At 48.6% G+C, this 20,805-nt stretch overlaps 1 protein-coding gene across 6 annotated transcripts in view; it reads left to right on the top strand.

Annotated features, from left to right (window-relative positions):
- The window catches only part of ATXN7 (ataxin 7), a 57,374-nt gene extending 39,287 nt beyond the window's left edge, over positions 1-18,087 (top strand). For 2 of the 6 annotated variants that reach the window (XR_001363683.1, XR_001363685.1), the window contains exons 5-11: positions 3,683-3,948; positions 5,427-5,625; positions 5,973-6,094; positions 9,737-10,721; positions 11,512-11,578; positions 13,073-13,272; positions 17,735-18,087. Coding sequence is in view for 3 of the 6 variants with exons in the window: in XM_014546126.1 (XP_014401612.1) it covers positions 3,683-3,948; positions 5,427-5,625; positions 5,973-6,094; positions 9,737-10,721; positions 11,512-11,578; positions 13,073-13,182 (1,749 nt within the window). In the remaining 3 variants the exon portion in view is untranslated. Of the gene's footprint in view, positions 1-3,682; positions 3,949-5,426; positions 5,626-5,972; positions 6,095-9,736; positions 10,722-11,511; positions 11,579-13,072; positions 17,041-17,199; positions 17,300-17,734 lie in introns of those variants that run through there. The other 4 variants (XR_001363684.1, XM_014546126.1, XM_014546128.1 and 1 more) reach the window with 4 other exon arrangements.
- The last annotated feature ends 2,718 nt before the right edge of the window (positions 18,088-20,805 follow it).

Here is a 20,805-nt window from a genome sequence, read left to right as displayed (position 1 = left end):
TGCTGAAAGTAGGTATCTGGTTTGTTTCGGTTCGAAACAATGTATAACTCCAGCTCTGACTCCAGCTCTGAGATCCCAGCTCGCTGAAAGCTGGTTTCTGGGCTTTTTTTTAGCTTCTATGTTTGTTACAACGTTCAAACTGCAGGCTCAGAGGCCTGCAAGGCAGGCGGGGAACGTTGGAGTCTGCAGTCACTGAAGGAAGCAAGCCTCATGTTAGTTTCAAGCTGCCTGGCTGTCGGCTCCACTCAATCCACAAACAGTGGAGGAATCTTATAATTTGCCCAAAATGGGAAATGTTACTCCTAAGTGGTTCTTACTTCAATTTCTGATTTAATTTTAGTATTTATATATATATTTCAGAGAGGAAGGGAGAGGGAAAGAGAGAAACATCAATGATGGAGAGAATCATTGATCGGCTGCCTCCTGCACACCCCCTACTGGGGATTGAGCCCACAACCTGGGCATGTGCCCTTGACCAGAATTGAACCCAGGACCCTTCAGTCTGCAGGCCAACTCTCTATCCACTGAGCCAAACCAGCTAGGGCTAATTTTTAGTATTTAATTTAAATACCTAATTTAATTTATTGTAGATTTTTATCTTACAACAATAGTTCTGATATTTTGTGGATAGGAATTGGTTAAGGGCACCTTTAAATAATATCTAATTTTTTAAGAATCACAAATCCTCATCCCTGAAGGAAAAAATATATAAACACATGTATATTCTGAATTTTGCATTCTGTTTTCGGAGTTGTTAGACATTCCCACTGCAGGCCCACCCCTGAATCTGTAGGTTAAAACTCCTAGCTCAGGACAAGTTGCGTATGTAATATTAATTGAATGCACACAGTGGTGTGTTGTTCTCTGAAGAGAGCCACTTGAGCGCTCAGTAGGATTCTCTTCCTTTCGGCTGCCCCTGAGGAGCTTGTGAGAGCTTGCCCCAGCCCTGCTCCACATCATCGCCACGATTCGCCATCCTCTCTGCTTCCTTCGTGCCTACCTTCCTCTCAGTGACAGATTTCTCAGGGTTACGACACCCCTGGTCAGTGAAGGATGCCTGCTCTACCCAACATGTTCTTTTAATCATCTCTGAGGCATGCTGTGAACCAAAAGCTCTATCAGCTCACTGTCTGCCTTCTTCTGACCTTATTGATGTGGATCCTGTATTTGTCTCCCATGTTCCTTTTTAAGTCATGTGTGTTCTCCCTGTGTTCTGTTAAGGGTGTCCTTCCCGACTGGCATGGTGCTGATCCTATAATAACATTAAGAGACGTCTTCGGACCTGGCCCGTCATGAGTGCAGCATAGAGCTGGCAGGAACGCAGCATCTGGGCAGGCCTGCCCTTCCTTCCTGTGCTCTGTCTGCCGGTGCTTCGCCTTTGGCTGCCTCAGGGCCTGGATCTATTCAGCTGGTGGGCTCACCATGCTGAGTGCCTCCCTGTGTGCTCCCCACCTTGCCGCCAGGTCTCTCCTGTTGGGGACTTAGAACATTATTCATTCTCTGCTGTCAGGGCACGTGCTGCTTCAACTCCTGTCACTCGTTCCCTGTTGTCTGCCTGCCACCCTCGCTGTCCCCTCCTCGCTTCCTCATCTGTCCAGTGTCCTGTGTAAATGTCCTCTTTGCCTTTCATGCGAATAGATTTCGAGTTCGCTAGCCAGAGGATACCAGAGTTTTATAAAACCAAGGCTTGTTCCTACCCTCATGGGGCTTGCAGTCTAATGAGAGAGATGGAGATTAATCTGATAATCGCTCAAATAAGTGTCAAGTTACCAATGATGAGTAAAAAATGGAAGGAGGGCTGTGTCATAACAACCTTCAGTGGGGAGGTTGGGCCAGGCGAGCCTCCTTTGCTACAGGAACATGGGGCAAAGAGTGGTGGGAGAGACAGAGGAAACAGCATGTGTGACGGCTATTTTTTGATACCAAAAAAGCAGGGGCTTGGGTGTTCGAGTCTGCATAGCCCGGAAGCCTGGTTCATGGTCAGTCTTTACCCTGGGAACCCTAGGCAGCTCCCAAAGGATTCTGACGGGAGCTGGGGCCTCAGATTTGTGTTGGAAGGTTCTTCAGCACTCAGTAGAAGTCCTCTTTACTCATCACCTCAGCTGACTTTCTTAACCTGGCTTTTATGTGTTATGCACCAGGGGACATTCAGCAATGAGGAGAGGCTTCTACATCTGGCTGGAGTGACAAGCGTGTGTGTCAGTGACAATATGTATTCCTTTGTTCATTCGACACATTTTAGAGGGCCATTATTTTTATATACTTTATGTTTGAAGTATTTATTGAGGGCCAGGTACTGTCCTAGGTGCTAGTACAGTCTCAGCAGCCCATCTCCAGGGTCCTCTGAGCCACTTTCTCTTTACATGGCACCTTCCTGGCAATAGAGAAACAATTATGCTGTTTTTACTCTCTGACACTTACTAAAAGAGGACTTTATGATAGACTAGAGGACCGGTGCATGAAATTCGTGCACAGCGGGGGTTCTCCTCAGCTCAGCCTGCACCCTCTCCAATCCGGGACCCCTTGGGGGATGTCCAACTGCAGGGATTGGGCCTAAATCGGCAGTCGGACATCCCCCTCACAATCCTGAACCGCTGGCTCCTAATTGCTCACCTGCCTGCCTGGTCACCCCTAACTGCCACCCCCTCCACCCCCCCCGCTGGCCTGATCGCCCCTCACTGCCTCTGCGTGCCAGCCTGATAGCTCCTTACCGTCCCCCCTGCCGGCCTGGTCACCCCTAACTGCCCCCCAAGGCCGGCCAGGTTGCCCCCAGCTGCCTCCTCCCTGCTGGCCTGGTCGCTCCTAACTGTCCCCACAGCTGGCCTGGTCACCCCTCACTGCCCCCCGTGCCAGCCTAATTGCCCCCTGCTGGCCTAGTCACCCCCAACTTCCCCCGCTGCCGGCCTGGTCGCTCCTCACGGTCCCCCTGCCGGACTGGTCACCCCACGCAGCCTGCTTGTTCAGTCCTTTGGTCATCCCTCACTAATCCCCCTGCTGGCCTGGTCGTAGGCAGCCATCTTGTGAGGGTGTGAGGGTTAATTTGCATATTACCTCTTTATTATATGGGATTATGGAATAATTGTTTCTTCCCTTTTAACATTTAAAATTCTAAATGGCCCAAAGAGGGATTTTTCTAATGGAGTTGGTAAGAGCCCCAGTAAAGGAATTGTTACTGTCACACCTGCTGGTATCTGCTGTTTGGTGCTGAGTGGCACAGTGGAGCATCCCTTCCTTCTTGTGGTGGAAATGACATCACTAAAGTCTCATCCATGTAGAGCTTGGAATATGTGCCTCCCTTCTAGCTAAAGAGAAAAGATCATGACTAGCTGGTGTAGCTCAGTGGTTGAGTGGCAACCTATGAACGAGGAGGTCATGGTTTGATTCCCAGTCATAGCACATGCCCAGTTGCAGGCTTGATCCACAGTGGGGGGTGTGTAGGAGGCAGCCAATCAATGATTCTCTCTCATCATTGAAGTTTCTGTTTCTCTCTCCTTCTCCATTCCTCTCTGAAATCAATAAAAATATATTTTAAAGACAAAAGATCAGCTTATCAAATGCTGAGCAGCCTTTGACTATGCTAATGTTCCAGATTGCTTTTTTACTGGGAATGATGTTTTTGGATATATGATAGAAAAATATTCTTACTGAGGTACCTCAGTTTCTATATTCTTTTGGTCTGCAGACACATTCCTTAACCCAACGGAGGGCTGTCCAGGGTAGAAGAAAACGATTTGATGTGTTATTAGCCGAGCACAAAAACAAAACCAGGGAAAAGGAATTGATTCGCCATCTGGACTCTCAGCAATCAACACAGCCTCTCAGGGACCTGCATCTCGCCCCTTCTAGAACTTCACAGGAGCCACACCAAAACTCTCATGGAGTGATTCCTTCTGAATCAAAGCCTTTCGTAGCTAGTAAACCTAAACCTCACACCCCCAGTCTTCCAAGGTAAGCCAAGTTTTCCATCTCTTCCTTCCTCCTTCCAAGAGCAGACTTGGAGACCTTGTAAGCCCCAGTGTGGTCATGATGTCCAGGGATGTCCATCAGGGTCACTCTCAGAAGATGAGATGGTTTTAAATTGGGTTTTACTCTAAGGGGAAAAATAAATGTTGAGTTCATCATTGGGCTTTTCTTGGCCCAATGCAAGCAGCAGAATAAAGCTAGTAGTATCTGCTCCATGCCTGCTCAGTGTTACATGTCTCTTCAGGCCACTGAGCAGGTGACACTCAGGTCCTGCCTGCAGGTTAGTGACTGGAACATTTCCCACAGCTTCGGCAGCAATTTCCCATCCATTTGTCTCGCTTCTCGCAAAGTGCAGCAGTGGGAATCCCTTGCTGGGGACATTCAGCCTCAGTTTTTTCAGCATCCATTTATCCACATTTTTTTTCATTCATTCATATAGGGTTTTGACCTAAACATGTATTAGGCATGTTAGCCATGCACTAAGCCATGGGTCAGAGTGTTTTACTGAGAACTTATCATACCTGGGCCTCAGAGACAGTGCTGGACTGCATGTATGTATGTCTGTGCCTGCTACTTAACCAAGTTGAAGTAAACGACTATGTGCCCAGTTTCCTGAGCAAAGGAAAGAGAATGGCACAGAGAAGGAGGCCTCCAGTGGTGGCCATGGGCACGAGGGCTTCTGCTTAGGAATGCGCCAACCTTGTTGCCATCCCCTCACTTTCACACTCACATGTCTGAGCCTTGAAGTTGTCGCATGAGGGGTGGAAGTGCCTCCCTCATGGAAACCCCAGTGTGAGCTTGAGCCTACCCCCACACGAGCCCTCTGGTTTCTGAGCAACACCATGGCCGGGCAGTTGAGGAGGCTCCCAGAGTGTGGCCAGGTCCCTCCAGGATTCCTTAGAAAGTCCTTCCTTTGGCCATCTTCTCAATGACGTTTTCCAACTAAAAAAGTAAACTAAATTCTAGAACCATCAGACAGGGAGGAAAAACACATTGCTGTCTGAGTAGCAGGCCCTCAGGTCGCTTTTTCACATAAAGTAATAATGCTACCTAGTCATTTTATCACCTCCTGTCCCTCTTCGGTTATTGTAGAGCATTTTGTCATTGATTGCCTTAGTAACCCAGATCCAGGTGACATTTGAAGAGGAATCAAAGGTTCTCTTAAATTCCATATACACTTTCCGTCCTTTGGGGAGACTAGGAGGAGAACCTGAGCCCCCACGTGGCTGTAGAAAGGAAAGCTAGTTAGAGGTCCCTTGGGCTAGACCTGGCGGACCGCTGCATGTGACATCCTGCAGTTCAAGGGAGAGGATCCTGCACTCCCGGCCACCTGCTCAGGTTTGCCCCATGCGAGGGGTGGCCCCGGCCCCCTAGATGGTTTTGGATACGTTGTTGTATCTGAATTAAGGCGGCTGATTCTCAGGCGTGTGATCTGATCAGTGCTGCACTTTCTGCTCACCAAGGCCTCCAGGCTGCCCTGCTCAGCAAGGTGGGAGTGCCCCCATTGACCCTCCTCCAGTCCATGAATCTCCACACCCTCCCCTGCCTGCCACTGAGCCAGCTTCTCGGTTATCCAGTGAGGAGGGAGAAGGCGATGACAAAGAAGAGTCTGTTGAAAAACTGGACTGTCATTATTCAGGTCATCATCCTCAGCCAGCATCTGTAAGTTCCACATCCACCCCACATTGATCCTTCCCACGCAGCAGGGACGAGACACTGCAGGGGGGCGCGCCAGGGACCTTGGCATGCCCGTACGTGTGGGATGCGGCGAAGGTGTGAGAGCAGCTCAGAACAGGGTGCCCCAGAGGTGGCATGCACTGTGTCCTGGGACGTGTCATGCTTCTCCCTTTCTCTCCATGAAACTCAGGGCCAGGCATTGTCACGCTCATGCTTCACAGCCTGTGTGCTCAGAGGGAGCTCTCTTGTGGTAGCTCCAGGCCTGCAGGAGAGACCCTCCCGGGTGCCGCTGTCCGAGGTAGCAAGCATGGCGCCTGTGCTCTTTCTTCCAGTTTTGCACATTCGGGAGCCGGCAGATTGGAAGAGGCTATTATGTGTTTGACTCCAGGTGGAACCGGCTTCGCTGCGCCCTCAACCTCATGGTGGAGAAGCATCTGAACGCGCAGCTGTGGAAGTGAGTGCCCGTCTCACCGCCTCTGGGGTGGGAGGGAGGCGCCCTTTATTTTTTTGTGGGACTAATTTAGTGAAGATAAATGTATCTAAATGAAAGCATGGCCTTTGAGTAGCCCTAGAAAAAGGCCCCTTCTCATTCATTCATTCACTCTTTCAACAAATATGTCTTGTTCTGGGTGCTGGGGTTCCAGGCTCAGGTATGGAGCCCTCATTCTGCTTGGTGGAGAAACAAAAACCAATAAACAGAAACTGGAGACAGGTGATAGCTTGTCATAAGAGAGGTAACCACTAACTGACTGAGAGCTTACTGTATGCCACGCAACGTATTAAATATATTTAATATTCAACGTTTGCTTTGTCAGGTGACCTCCATTATCTCCATTTTACAGATAATGAGACAGAAACAAGGTCACACAGCAAGTTAGTGGAAGGGCCAGCATTTGGACCCAGAGGCAGTTTGGTTCCAGGCAAAGAGCTGACGTGGAAGACAGACCAGGCCAGGCCTGAGGAAAGGCCCTCTGAAGAGGCGAGCCTTGATCCTGAACTGAGCTGGCTGGCTGAGGCATGGGATGGTAGGGAGGAGAGGGTGTCAGGTGGAAAGAACCCTGTGCGGGAAGTCTTGAGTCAGAATGGACTGTGATTGATTTGAGAAAGGGCAAGAAAGCGAGCTGGTGTAAGACCAGGTCCGAGAGGCTGCAGGGCTTCTTGAGTCAGAATGGACTGTGATTGATTTGAGAAAGGAAGGGCAAGAAAGCGAGCTGGTGTAAGACCAAGTCCGAGAGGCTGCAGGGCCACATGGCGCCGCCCCGGCTCCGAGTGCAGTGGCGCTGCTGCAGGTCTCAGGTGGTGGAGCTGGTGTGCTGGTCTTGTGTGGCATTTCACATGCTAGTGTTTCCCAGATGGGACTGCAGGTGGAAGGAGAGTCCACAGCCATTCCTAAAGGGCTTCTCTGGCGCTGTAGTGGGCACTGTCCATCGTTACAACCTCAAAGCAGATGGCCTTTCTAGTGTGGACCATCCCTGAAGCTCTTCTGACCTGGGAACCTCTTTCAGGGGAGCATCTTGGGAACCAGTGTTTGGTGGTACCTAGTTTGGAAAATACTGAGCTTTGTGAAAGGGAGCTGGCCAGTAATCCACAGGCCATCTCCGATTCCTGTTGGGCATCATGTACTAGTGCCTCCCTGAATGGACTCTGCCAGGACATCCGTTTGCCTCCCTTGGTTTCCTAATAAAGTCGAGTGAAGCCCACAACTTACAGAACTATCTCCATGGCCATTAAGAGGACTTGCATGTGTTCACTTAGAAAACCAGAGCCACGCCACTCTGCTTTCTCTCCTGTGTGTTTTCCTGGTTCTTAGGAGATAAGAGACTCCTCTTCCTTCTTTATGACGTACCTGAAGCTCATTAAACTGTGGGTATTGTCCTCCTAAGAGTTTAGAGGGGTCTTAAGAATGTTTTATCGTCAGAACATGGACAAGTGGATTATGGGATTAGGCCAGCAGTTTGGGTGAAAGTTTCAGTTCCTAGTGGCTGTGTGGAGAGGTTTTCCTCTCTGTACTGTGAACTTCCAAAGAAGGAGGGTCATGACTTTGAGTTTGTTCTCTCTCTCCTTCTCCCCTCCCCTTCCCATCCCCACATACAAATGTTTGTTTTTAAGAGAGAGGGAGCTTTTATATTTTTTAAATTTATTTTTACTTATTTCAGGGAGTGAGGGAGAGAGAGAAACATAATGATGAGAGAGAATCACTGATCGGCTGCCTCCTGCACGCCCCCCACTGGGACTCAAGCCTGCAACCCGGGCATGTGCCCTGACTGGGAATCGAACCATGACCTCCTGGTTCATAGGTCGACGTTCAACCTCTGAGCCACACCATCCAGGTTAGACAAACGTATTTATTAGTTGCTTCTATATCTTTGCAAAGTTCATTTATGCAAACAAGTCAATATGCCATATTCTTTTTTTGTTCTTTATACAAATGGTAATGAATGACTTAACAGAGCTTTTAAAGAGAGAAACCAGTAATGTAATCTAGGGAGAGCCACAAACTCCCCTCCCCCTACACACACACACACACACACACACACACAGCATGCTTCTTCATTTCCTAGGACTTGGTCCAGCAGCAGCCTGGTCTTTAGGCTTTGCCTTTCTCAGCCACCTGGTGGCCATGAGAAGCCACTGCAGGAGCCCCTGTACTTCATTGAGAGCAGGGCTTCTCAAAGGTGCTGGGACCTTGTGGGGACACAGATCCCGATGAAGTAGGTATGGAGTGGGCCCAGGGCCTCAGCATTTGTACTGAGCTCTCAGGTAATGCCAGGCACTGTCCTCCATGAGAGTACAGGGATAGGTGAAGCTGGTTTCTCAATCTTGAGTTCATGTTGGGATCTCCTGATGTCTGGGCCCCACCCCCATGGACTTGAGAAGCACCACCAGGGCCAGAGCCACATATTTTTTTAATTGATTTTGTAGAGGGAGAGAGGAAGGGAGCAAGTGGGAGAGAAACATCGGTTTTGTTGAGCCACCTATTCATGCATTCATTGGTTGACTCCTGTATGTGCCCTGACTGGGGACCAAACCCACAATCAAGATGACGCTCTAACCCATTGAACCACCTGCCAAGGCCAGAGTCACACTCCTGAATGGGAGTTTTAAAGCTGCTGCAAACACTTGCAATCATTAGTTCCTTTTATTAGTAACTATAGTTTCTTAAAAGCATGTGGAAACCTTGGGCAGTGGTCTAGCCAACTTTCTTGCTTGAACGATGAGGGAGCTGGTCAGCCAGGGCTGCCTATAGAGCCAGGGGCAGAGCGGTCCTGGTGCTCGCCACCCATCAGGCCACTTTCGAGGCAGCACCTCAGTGCTTACTCTGCCATAGGGGTTTTGAAATGTTGGTGCTGTCACATTTTAAAATCAAAGCTAAAATAAAAGGGGCCTTCCTATTTTGACTATTTAAATGACTCCTGTCCCCAAATGAATATCTTACCAGACATCATTAACAGAATACACTGTTTCGGCACTGTGACTGGAAGTCCCAAGACTTGGGGCTGAAGCTCATAGCGTCGTTCAGGCCAGTAGTTCGGACCAGCAGTTGTTATTACTTAGCTGTTGCTACCTTCCTCACTTGTTAATTCTCTCGGCGTTCAGAGCCTTCTGTGTTCCTGGCACTGTGCTGGCTCTGCTGTCAGTGGTGAGTAAGCTGTGGGTGGCTCCGTCTGCAGAGGATCAGACAGTGATAGGCAGTGACACAGGAGCCAGAGTCCAGGACAGAGCAGTGGGAGTCCCTGGATGGTCAGGGTGGGTTTCCTAAGAAAGTGATGGTGGACTGAAACGAAAGGCGGAACAGCAGCTGGGGTAACAGCGTTCTGGGCAGGAGATATGGGAGTCTCACTTCGGGGCCTATTTTCGGAACAGTCGACAGCTGGAATCAGGGCTGGGGGTTGGGGGCACGGTGTGAAGCTGGGCGGTAGCAGCTGGGAGGCACACGGGACCTGCGAGCCCCAGGGACAGCATTAAGGAGCCGAGGGAGAGGAGTGAGCCTCTGACAGCAGCGTGCCTCTCAGCCCCAGCGATGCAGCGGTGACCGTCTGGAAGTGTCCGGGAGGGGCCACGCTGACCAGGACTCCCTGTCCTCTCCTTTCTGCAGGAAAATCCCACCAGTGCCCAGTACCACATCACCCGTCTCCACCCGTGTTCCTCACCGGACAAACTCAGTGCCCACATCCCAGTGTGGGGTCAGCTGTCTGGCAGCAGCCACCATGTCTACATCCCCAGCCCTGCTCTCCTCCACCTGCATCTCCCCAAACAGCAAATTGGTACCAGCTCACGGAACCACACTAAATGCACAGCCTGCCGCATCCGGGGCCATGGACCCCGTGTGCAGTATGCAGTCCAGACAAGTGTCCTCGTCCTCATCCCCGTCCACGCCCTCTGGCCTCTCCTCGGTGCCCTCCTCCCCTCTCTCCAGGAAACCTCAGAAGCTGAAGTCCAGCAAGTCTTCAAGGCCCAAGGAGTCTTCTGGGAGCAGCACTGACTGTCACACCAGTGGCAGCCGGACCAGCGGAACCTCAGGGAAGAAGCGCAAAGCTGGTTTCCCACCGTTAGTTCACTCTGCCTCCGCCGCCGCCGCTGCCGCTGCCTCTTCGTCTCATTCCATGGAGTCTTTTAGGAAGAACTGTGTGGCCCACTTGGGGCCACCCTACCCCTGCACAGTAACATCTTCCCATGGCATCGGCCTCAACTGCGTGACGAATAAAGCGAACTCGGTGAGTGTCCGGCACGAGCAGTCAGGGAGGGGTGCCCCCGGAGGGAGCCCTGCCGAGTCCATCAAGAGGATGAGTGTGATGGTGAACAGCGGCGACTCCACGCTTTCCCTCGGCCCGTTCATCCACCAGTCCAGCGAGCTGCCCATCAATTCCCACGGCGCTCACTCACACTCGCACACTCCTCTGGACAAACTCATAGGAAAGAAAAGGAAGTGCCCGCCTGGCTCGAGCGCTGTCAGCAGCAGCAGCAGCAGCAGCAAACCCACTAAGGTTGCCAAATTGCCAGCCATGAACAATGTCCACGTGAAACACACAGGCGCCAGCCCGGGGGCACCAGGACTGACGAGCAGCTCCTTCCTTCATCAGGTAGGAAGCGGGCTGGGAGCCATCCCCTCCCGTGACATCTTTCTCCAGCATGGACATCCATGTGGTGGGGTTGGGTGGTTTGCCTATAAACAGAATGTCTAGCTTTCTGGTATCCTTTAAGAAAAGGAAAAATTGTGGCCATAGAAAGGTAAAACAGGCTTTTCTTTGCCAAAATTTCTGATGACCTGGACGCTGGTCCTGGGACAGAAAGCCTCGGCAATGCATTTCAGCAGATAGGGCCATGGAAACCGTCCTGTGTGACAGCAAGATCCCTCCCCCAGCCAGCGAGCGGAGTGGGGGGAGGGCAGGCCGCGGGGTCGCTGTTCAGGAAGGAGGCAGGCTATTTCCTGGAGAGCAGTTCCTAGTGTGCTCCTCGGAAGGAAGCTGGGCTGACATCAAACTGACCTAGAAAGGGATGATCTAAATTTTAAAAAGCATTTAATATTTTTCCATCAGAGAATTTTACATTTTCTGATTTAACACTCTCTGTATATTTTCCCCTTCCTGTTTTCCAGGGAGGCAGAAAAAACGACATAAATATGAGCATAGCAAGGAGACTAAACGCTCCTAAATTCATAAGTTAAAAAGAAATCTGACAGTGGTGGAGTTATGCAGAGTGGCTGCGTGGGTGTTGGATTCTTAGTTAACCGTGGCTTTCTGGCTTACGATATCTGTCTGTCCCCCACCCCTCCACCTGTCACTGCTCTCCTGGCCTGCTCGCCTGGAGCCATTCCTCCAGCCTCCTTTGCTCTAACGTTCAGCTCATCTCTCATCTTGTTTCATTCATCAGGATATCTCCTCACCTTGCTCACGAACAGGAATTTCAGCAGCATCACCCCAGAGCCCTGATCTAAAATGTGAGGCTCTTTGTTTGTTTGTTTTATCTGCCTCACCTTCAGAACCTAACTCAAATGCCAGGTTAGGACTGTTCCAGAAAATACCAAGGAGTTTCTTACTGTGATAGAGTTTTCCCCCAGTGTCTGTGTGAATTACACTCAGTGCCAAAATGATGGGGGGAAGAATTATCCATGAATTTAAATAGCAGCTGCTTGAATTCTCCTCTCTGAGCCTGAAATACACCTGGGCTGTTTGTGTGTGGTCTGGCACTTTGAGCAGGGGTCCTGGACAGGTGATGGTGTGCTTGTACTTCTTGGTTCGTAGTTACTGCTGACATGTCGTTTATAAGCATAAAACTGCAGTGGAGACACCTCAAGAAATGGTATCCCCGCAGGAGGGCTGTTCCACTGTGTGGCGATGCCCAGTCTATTCCTGAGTGCAGTCTGCTTCATGGAGACGTGGCCACAGACCTCACGCCCCCAGGGACAGGCAGGCGCAGCGAGCAGCAGCGCTGGGATGGGAGTGGAAGCCCCATCTGCTGCTCTCGCTAACTTGTTACCATCTTCAAGGAGATACTGCAGGTCCAGACTTGTGTGAGAAATTGGGCCACTTTTTAAAGCTATGTTTGTTTTTAAAGCGAATGGAGCCCACACAGGCTAAGTTTGCCAACTCTGATTTCCACCATCTCGGGGGGCTGTCCCAGTAGGACAGACAGCCTACATTTCCATTCTATTCTCTAAATTCGTTTCGACAGCTTTGTATTTGAGAATGACTTCCTCTGTGCTGTGGATTACTTTTTATTATGCTGCACAGATGCTACTGGGACCCATGGCTAGAAATCAGAGGATCTGTGAACCCCAAAAAAGTATTGCATGTTTTTATGTCTGTGCTCATTTACTGCAAGAGGGATCCTTTCATCCAAATCTCAGAGGGACCCATGACTCCAAATCCTTTCAAGAACGCTGCTCTGAGAAAAGCAGCAATCTTGCCTCGCTGTTCCTCATGGAGCCGACCTTAAAGGAGAGATGACTGAGCTGGGCGAAGGCCCTACACCAGGGAACAATGCGGTGGCACATGCTGGGAGCCCAGAGGTGGGGCTCCCCTTCTGTTCACTCTCACCAGCATGGGCTCTGCTCTGTGTGAGTTTTCACACCTGTGTGGACTAGCCCATCTGACCTTGTTCAGTTCTCATGACAACCTGGAATAACTTCCATGAAAAAGAACCAGTAAATAAAACCAAAGGCAAACATGTGAACTTTTTCTCTAAGCTAGAAACCCAGTCTGCATCTCTTCCAGTTTTCTAAAACTCAGTCTTTCAAAATGATTGTGCCCAAGGGCACTGATGGTTTTTGAAAGCTAAGACCAAATTCTTTAGCTGACTGCTCCTGGCATCACCAGTCTACGCAGACTGCAGAGGCCTCGGCCTTGGAATGTTCTCGTTTATATTGGGATAGCACCGTGTACAACTGCTCACTTACCTTTTCTGTGTTCTCCCACCCCCTCTCTTTTGAAAGCCAAAGACACGTCCCTGACAACTGAAAATAGCGTGGGGAGGAATAGTCCGGACACTTTTAATGACAAGTTACACCTCCACTCAGCACCCTGGACTCCGCGATGCCTTTGAGTCTGTTTTCCCAACCTCCTGCCGGCCTCAAGGGTGGAGATCTGCAGCTGTTTTTTTAACAAGGAGTTCCCTGAAGCTATGTCTGTAGCAGTGAGTACTCGTAAAGGACACTGGATCAAGTTCAGCCACCGAATTGCTTCTATCAGTGTTAACGTGGTCTGGACTACTCGTTACCAATCTGTGAGAAATTTTTGTGTTGTTTTTTAACTTGCAGTATATCATGGAGCCACTCTTCGAGTAGATTGGCTGGGTGAAAGAATGTTCTGGGAGAACATTACTATAGACTTGTCTCCCTCCCTCCTCTCCCCACCCCAGTTCTTTTCTACACTGCCCTCTGCAGGTCACTGCAGCCTTTAGGCACCTTAACTGGAGACACCTTCTGGAGGGGAGACAGCGCTCCCCTGAGCAGCCTCCAGAGGGGGAGATGAGAAGGGGCGCTGTCACTGGGTTGTAACAGCGGGGTTCCAGGAACGGGATGTAGGTGTTAGCACCAGGACACCATAGCCTGTATTTTGCCCAGCATTGTGCAAGAAATTAGGAATAAGAAACTGTCTGAAGTTTCTAACTTACAGACTGGTTTAAAGTAGTGATGCCCAGAGAGCAAGTGTACATCATTTTAGAGGCTTACTTTTCATGGTACAAAAGCAATTCTGTCTGATTTCTAAAAAAAAGAAAAATGCAATCTAGTTTTGATAATGGAAAGCCAAATTTGAGGAGGGTGGATAAAAATCACTATGAGAACATTTTTTCCAAGATTTCCAAAGAGGTGAAATTTTTCTATCCTTCAAGTCTTCATGATAAACAGTATGGCAGATTGGGTTGGTTGTCCTTGCCCAGTCTCCTGTTTTCCAAAAATTGCCTTTATAAAGTGAAATTATCAGGATGCAGTAGAAACTGTCATTCACAAAGTCATTAATAGACTTAACTGTTTTCAAGGCCCTCTCTGCACTACCCTCTCTCCCCTCGGACACTGCCTGGGAGGAAGGTAAACTACCGCTGTGAGCGCTCTCCACACTGTGTGTGCACTCCCCCTGCCATCATAGAGTGTGTCTGGCTGCACTGGGGTGGGGAGCAGGCGTGCAGGGTTGGGGAGGGGGTGAGTAGTCTGTGCACATGCCCAACACCCTCTTCTCCTGGGACTCATGCGGGCCATCTTCCTGAGAGCACTTCAGAGACCCTCCAGCATACTTCTTCTAGTTCCCCAGCCCAAAAGAAGGAGCTTAATATGTTAAACATCATTGCTTAAGAATTTGGGGTAAGTTGGAGCTTCCTAACAGGTGGTTCCACCACCACAGCTCCTGAAAGGAGAGCCAGGCGCCTGTGGACGTTGCTGAACACAGGGCACTTTTCCTGCCCGGGGCACGCCGGCAGGCTGTCCTGCAGCCCTTCCTCCCTGCAATTCTTGGGTTACTTCTGTTTCAGGGACTTTCAGGTCAACAACTGGTGGAATGAATAAATACTTGGTTACCAGCCTAATAATGTGAATTGCTACAGAATTAATCTTATTATGTAAGAAAACAAAAACTTTATGCAGATACTTTAGCTATAAATTGATGTAAAATACTGATTTTTTTAAAAGGATGGGAGAAGAGTATCTTGTTCACTTATTATGCAATCAATCAGTAAATGTTTTTTAAATGATGCTACGGCAAAGCTTAGTAAGGAGAGAGCCTGGATGAGCCAGTGCGGTGTTGTTAGGACAAATCAGTGTGGTTGTTCCATCCCAGTGGAGGGAGAGGAGGTGAGAGGGAATCAGAACGTACTTACTTGATTCCTTGGTGACAAGTGCAATGGGGTTTGGGTAGAATTTATTTTCAGAGCCAAGGGGACTTGATGGTTATAAATAAAGTTGCTTTTAGCGATGGAATTTATAGACAGATCATGTTGTTCCAAAAGATGTGAATAGGATCCACAGTAGCAAGTTGGTTTAGAATAATGTAGATATATCTAGATTAGCGGTGTTGATCATTTGATTTCTTAGACTGAGGTTTTAATTGGATTTTTATTATGTCTCCCGATAGTACAAAGAGCATCGGGATTAGGAAATTAGCCATTTTGGATTCTGCCTGCCACAAACAGACATATTCTAAACAGTGCTATTAAATTTTAGACTGTTGTTCAAATATTTTATTTTCTCTTACAGCTGCTTTTTATTATGAATAGTTAAGACCATTTAAAACACGGGAGTACAAGTATTTTTTTGAATTAAATTAACTTGCAAAAACCAAATTTGCAGTGGTTGGGTTGTTTCTAGACAGACTTTGGTATCAATTTAAAACCAAGATAATTTTTATATTCTTTCCAATAGAATTTCATGACAACTCCTGCAGTTTTCTTAACCGAAAAAAAAAGTGCTGCAATGATGAACAAAGAATTATACAAAACCTACTTTTGTACGTTTATTTTGGAATTTCTTGTTCTATTATAAATATGGAAGTATCCCTATCTCAGAAGACATATTTTGTTAAAAATGAATTGTACATATTTAAATATGTATTTTTGCACAGGTCTTTTTTTCTGATATCCTGTTTTGGTACAATTGAGATCATCTAGTATTTATTTATTAATTAATAAAAGTAAATACCTTTTTATAATTTGAAGTGGTTCACTGCCAAGCCAATAGTTCTAGAACCTGCCTCCTTTGCAGTTTAAGGGATGCCTCTTGTCCTGTGAACGTCTTTCTGTCCCTTTGACGTCTCGGGAGTGGATTCAGCCGATGAAGTGGGCATTGCTTCTCCCTCGTTGCCTGGCTTCCCGGTGGATGACTTGTAACTAAGTGACACACTGCTTTTCTTTTGTTTTATGTGAGAGAGAGAGTGTGTGCCTGTGTGTTTGTATGTGTACCCTCTGAGCACACGTGTGTTGGTATGTGATGTGGTTTAAAACTAATGGAAAAAAACTGAAAGTGCCTGAACCTAGTTTTAAGCTTAGACAGATTCTCTTTAAAAAGACTTGAATGTTCAGTTGAACTTTTGGAGTTTGTTTTTTCCACCTAAATACTGTGTCTAAAAATTTAGGGGAGGAGTTGAAAACCACCAATGCTGGTCATTTTATAGGTATTTTAAATTAAGACTTGTTGGTTCACCATAATTCAGCTGGTGGTGGATTGCCCAGTGGCACCAGGCGTTACAAATCTTTTTGTCAGCCAGCAACTTACATGACGTGTCCATTTTGTTACTCACTCATGAAATACTGAGTTTAAATAGAATATTTAAATTTTTTGTATTCCAAAAATATAATACAGAGTACCTCTGAGAACATTGAAAAAAATGTGTAATTTGAAAAATGTAATTTATAAAGGCAGCTGTCTTCCTGCGAGTTCGTTGCCAAGGAATTCCTTGATATCTCTCATTCTTTCCTGGGGCAAATGTTGGGCTTTGGAAAATGATTGTTAAAACTTTCATTGTTTAGAAGAAAGTAATCATTTTTACATTTTGTGCAAAACATTTTACATTTTCAGATCATTGAATGAGCACTACATACTGTCAGGTGAATGTGGGGCTTGAAAGCATTTTGCTGTTTTTGGAGCTTGATCATAAAAGCAATCTCCTGTGTTAAATGTGTGACTAGTTTGGTAATTGTGCACAGAATCAAGAGCATCTCCGCTGGACTTTGTGTTGGCTGCTGTATAGAATAAGAACAAATGTCAAGGGATAGAAATTACTTTGGATATTTAAAAGAGAAGAAATATATAGTCTATTTGTTTTGTAACAAGTTTCTGTAAATAAAATAATTTATACTATTTATAAGAAAAAGTTGTGCTTTGCTTTATGAGAAATTAGTTTGTGGAACAAACATGTTACTAATCGGGCAATAAAATTAGGACTTCTCAATAAATAAGGTTGGCTGCATGAACTATTTTACATGTTTTTGCCTCGTTGTGATACTAAGCCCCTTTTGTCAGCATAGCCAAGTATTCCTAAGGGCCTAGGACGCTTGCATTCCTGGGCACAGAGCTTTGCCTTGGATAAAGTGATAACTGTAAACAGGGAACACTACTGCCTTCTTGCCCTGCAGGTTTGTCACCCAAGGGGAGTTGATGGATTGAGAGATACATCCTACTCGTACTTGTTTTTTATGTAAATTTGATGGCACATGGTCAGTTTTGGGTTTAGAGGTAAGCTTTTTATCCAAAGCTGATATGGTCTCTTCCTTGTCTTGACATACTTCTCTTATTGGCACAACACAAGTGCATTTTAGTATTACTCAAAGGAGAACATAATCTGTTATCTCTAGAAACTGGTCAGTGTTATCATTTGCAAACAAATCATTCTAATAAATTATAAATGATTTGTGTTGTTTAAAATAAGGGAAGAAACTGATTTTTATATGTAGAAAGTGTCCTTCCCTTACGTGAATAAGTCAGGCTGGCTTTGAGCCCCCTGCCCATGGACTTCCCATTCCCTCCTGAACCAACCAGCTACTCAGATGCATTCCTGAGAAGCTCCCTGTGCATCGCCTCTTTCACCTTGGGTGTCCCCCTTAAACTTCCTGGGAAAAGATTCAACTCCTCAATCTCTTAGCCTTTTTTCTTCTATTCCCTTCCTTACAGGTGACCTAAGGAAAGCAAGAAACTCTCCCGATTCAAGGAAGGGGTTGGTAGTTTTGGATCTTGGTGTGTGGGGAATTCACAGCCGAAAGGTAGGTGAGGTCATTCTGGCCAGAGGAAGCGAGCCCAGCAAGCCCAGGTGTGAAGAAATGCAGAACAGAGAGTAATTCTGGGTGCAGTTCCCTGGGAGGAGGTGATGGGTTGGAGAAGTGGGCGCCAGATAGTGAAGGGCCTTAAATGTCATTGGGCCTTCATCTTAGGAACATACGGTTTAACCAGATGTAACTATCAGAGATTTTCGTAGGCCCAGCACTGTGCAATTGCCGAAATTAGAGAATTAAAGCACTTAAATCTTCCTTTTTCTTGCATTTTGATTATCTTTTGCCTTAAACTTGTCTTTACGCTTCTCTCTCTCTCAAGTCCTAATCAAAAAGCTCCCCCTAAACCAAGCCTAAGGTCTCCTCCTCCTTGCCCCACTTTCTACTCTTACAGTTGCATCTTTCTAATAAATCCCCGCTCCTGTCGCTGATGGAAGCAGTTACATTAGTCGTTTACCTTGTAGGGCTGTGGGTGACTTTGGTATCTGTTATTATTATTTTTCACAACCTGACCTATCCAAACCCTTCGTTTTATACACGGATGAAAGGAAGGGCATCGCCCTTGGCATCCTGGGCCAAAAATCGGGGCCAGACCTCAAGGCGCTGCCTGTCTTTCTAAACGAGTGGACCCCACCATTAGGGGCTGGCCGCCTGCCTCTGGGCTCTGGGAACAGTGGCCCTTCTGGCCCAGGAAAGCCAGACAGTTACCTTCTCCGAGCCAGTGACGCTCTACAGCCCACGTGCACTCTCAGAACTTACCTCCACCAAAGCTGCCCTCTTCCTTCCCCCTCCAGACTCCAGGCCCTTCACCGCACCCTCTTAGCTCCCATGCCACCTTCTGCTGCAGCACCTCCCTGAGCCCAGCTACCTGGCTCCCACTTCCACCTTCAGGTGACAATGAGCAACACTCGGGCCCAGACCGCCTAGAGTTTAAGCAGCCTATTTCCCACACATCACCAACGCACCTCTCCCCGAAGCAGTGGACACCTGGTTCGTAGATGGCAGAGCCCGCACACACAGCGGTCAATGCGGGGTCGGTTATGCCATTGTCTCCCACGCCCAGACCATAGGTTAGAGGCCCTGCCCCCCGCACCTCCTTGCAGAAGGCAGAACTTACCACCCTTACTTGAGCATTAGCTCTAGCAACTGAACAGATACCAACATCTATACCGACTCCCCTCTGCCTTTTACATCCTCCACTCACGCTACAATCTGAGCGGAGCAGGGCTTCCTCATAACCAGAGGGTCCCTGATCACCAACACCAGCCTCGTTCTCAAGCTCCTTCATGCAGCAAGACCCCCCAAAGCGCTAGCAGTAACCCATTGCCAGGGGCATCCATCTGATACAGGACTCCCTGCCCTAGGGAACAAGGCGGACAGGGAGGCGAAAAGGGCAGCCACACACCAGTGTGCAGAACCCCAACTCCTAGCTGTCCCTACCCTTCACCCCTCCGGCACCACTGCAGAAATGCCCCGACACACAGGCAGGAGCTGCTTGGGGAGAGCCTGGCTCACGGCCGCAGGAGAGCATCCTCCCACAAGAGCAGACACCCCATCCTGACCCAAACCCACAGCTCCCTCCACTGGATGGCGGCCCTCCTTAAATTCCTTCACCCCGAATCCCATCACCAGAAGGCCACGCACCTCAAGTACATACACAGCCAATGTTCTGCTTGCTCTCTGACCTCTCCCCAGGGGCCCTCAAAACGCCCCATCTTCCGCCAGGCCAGAGGGCACGTTCCCGGTCAAGATCGGCAGGTTGGTTTCATACACATGCCCCCTGTAAGGCGTTTCAAGTGTCTACTACCCTTTGGAGACACTTCCTCTGGGTGGGCAGAAGCTTTCCCGCCACCCAGAAAAGGCTCCCAAGGTGGGTGAGGCCCTCGCTGAACATTCTGTTCCTGCTTTGGCCTGCCCACCTCCCTACAGTCAGAGAAGTGTCTACTACCCTTTGGAGACACTTCCTCTGGGTGAGGCCCTCGCTGAACATTCTGTTACTGCTTTGGCCTGCCCACCTCCCTACAGTCAGACAGTCTGGCCTTCCTCTCTAAAGTCGCCCAAGGGGTTCCACTGCCCTGCAGATCCGCTAGAGCCTACACATCCATAGCCATCCTCAAGCCTCTGGCAACATCAAGAAAATGAACTCAATCCTGAAGCAACACCTCACTAAGTTAAGTGTGGAGGCCCAAGAAACCTGTATACCCCACTTCCCTTCGCCCTCATTCGCATTCAGTCAACCCCTCGAGCCCTCCATCCTCAGCCCTTTTGAGCTTATGTATGGCAGGCCCTTCCTACTGGGAAACTTCCAACCTCTTCTTGCCCTTTGGGCTCAGCTCCCTACCCTCAGCCTCCCTCACCTACCCGTTCTCCCCAGGCCTCCCCCTGACTCTCCTCTTCGTCCCCCACCAGAGCCGGGAGATTGTGTTTCTCCAGGCAGCCTGCAGCACAGGGACACTGAAGCCCAAGTGGACAGGCCCACACCAGCTACTCCTGACCACACCGACGGGAGCCCAGCTGCAGGGATGTCCATCCTGGGTCCACTCCTCCAAGTTGAAGAGGGCCCCTGCACCCCAGGCTCCACGCCAAGCAGCTTGTATTGGAGTGTCAACCTCGGACCAACTTGCCTCAAACTTATACAAATTCCTGAGGAACCGTAAGCCCTGGACCCTTACCGTAATCCCCTATGAACCAGGCTTCCCCCATCACCCCCTCACTGTCCTGTCTGTGCTGGTCCCTGTCTCTCAGCCCCGCCCCGCCAGCCCCCTCCCTACCCAGCAACCTACTGCAGAACAACCTATCCTTACTCGCAGTCCCTGTTCCTCTTGGTCCCAGTACTGAACACAGTTGCTGACCTTGTGGGATTGTTATCTTCAGGGAGATTTCATAGACTTTTCTTGGGACCAAATAAACTTCTGGCTAGAAGTCAACTTGGGAATAACTTAACTAGAATTTAGCCTGGAAGGCCCTTACCCTTTA

Source organism: Myotis brandtii, unplaced genomic scaffold (genome assembly GCF_000412655.1).
Source record: "Myotis brandtii unplaced genomic scaffold, ASM41265v1 scaffold430, whole genome shotgun sequence".
Classification (NCBI taxonomy): Eukaryota; Metazoa; Chordata; class Mammalia; order Chiroptera; family Vespertilionidae; genus Myotis; species Myotis brandtii.
This window is presented reverse-complemented; position numbering and strand designations above follow the sequence as displayed.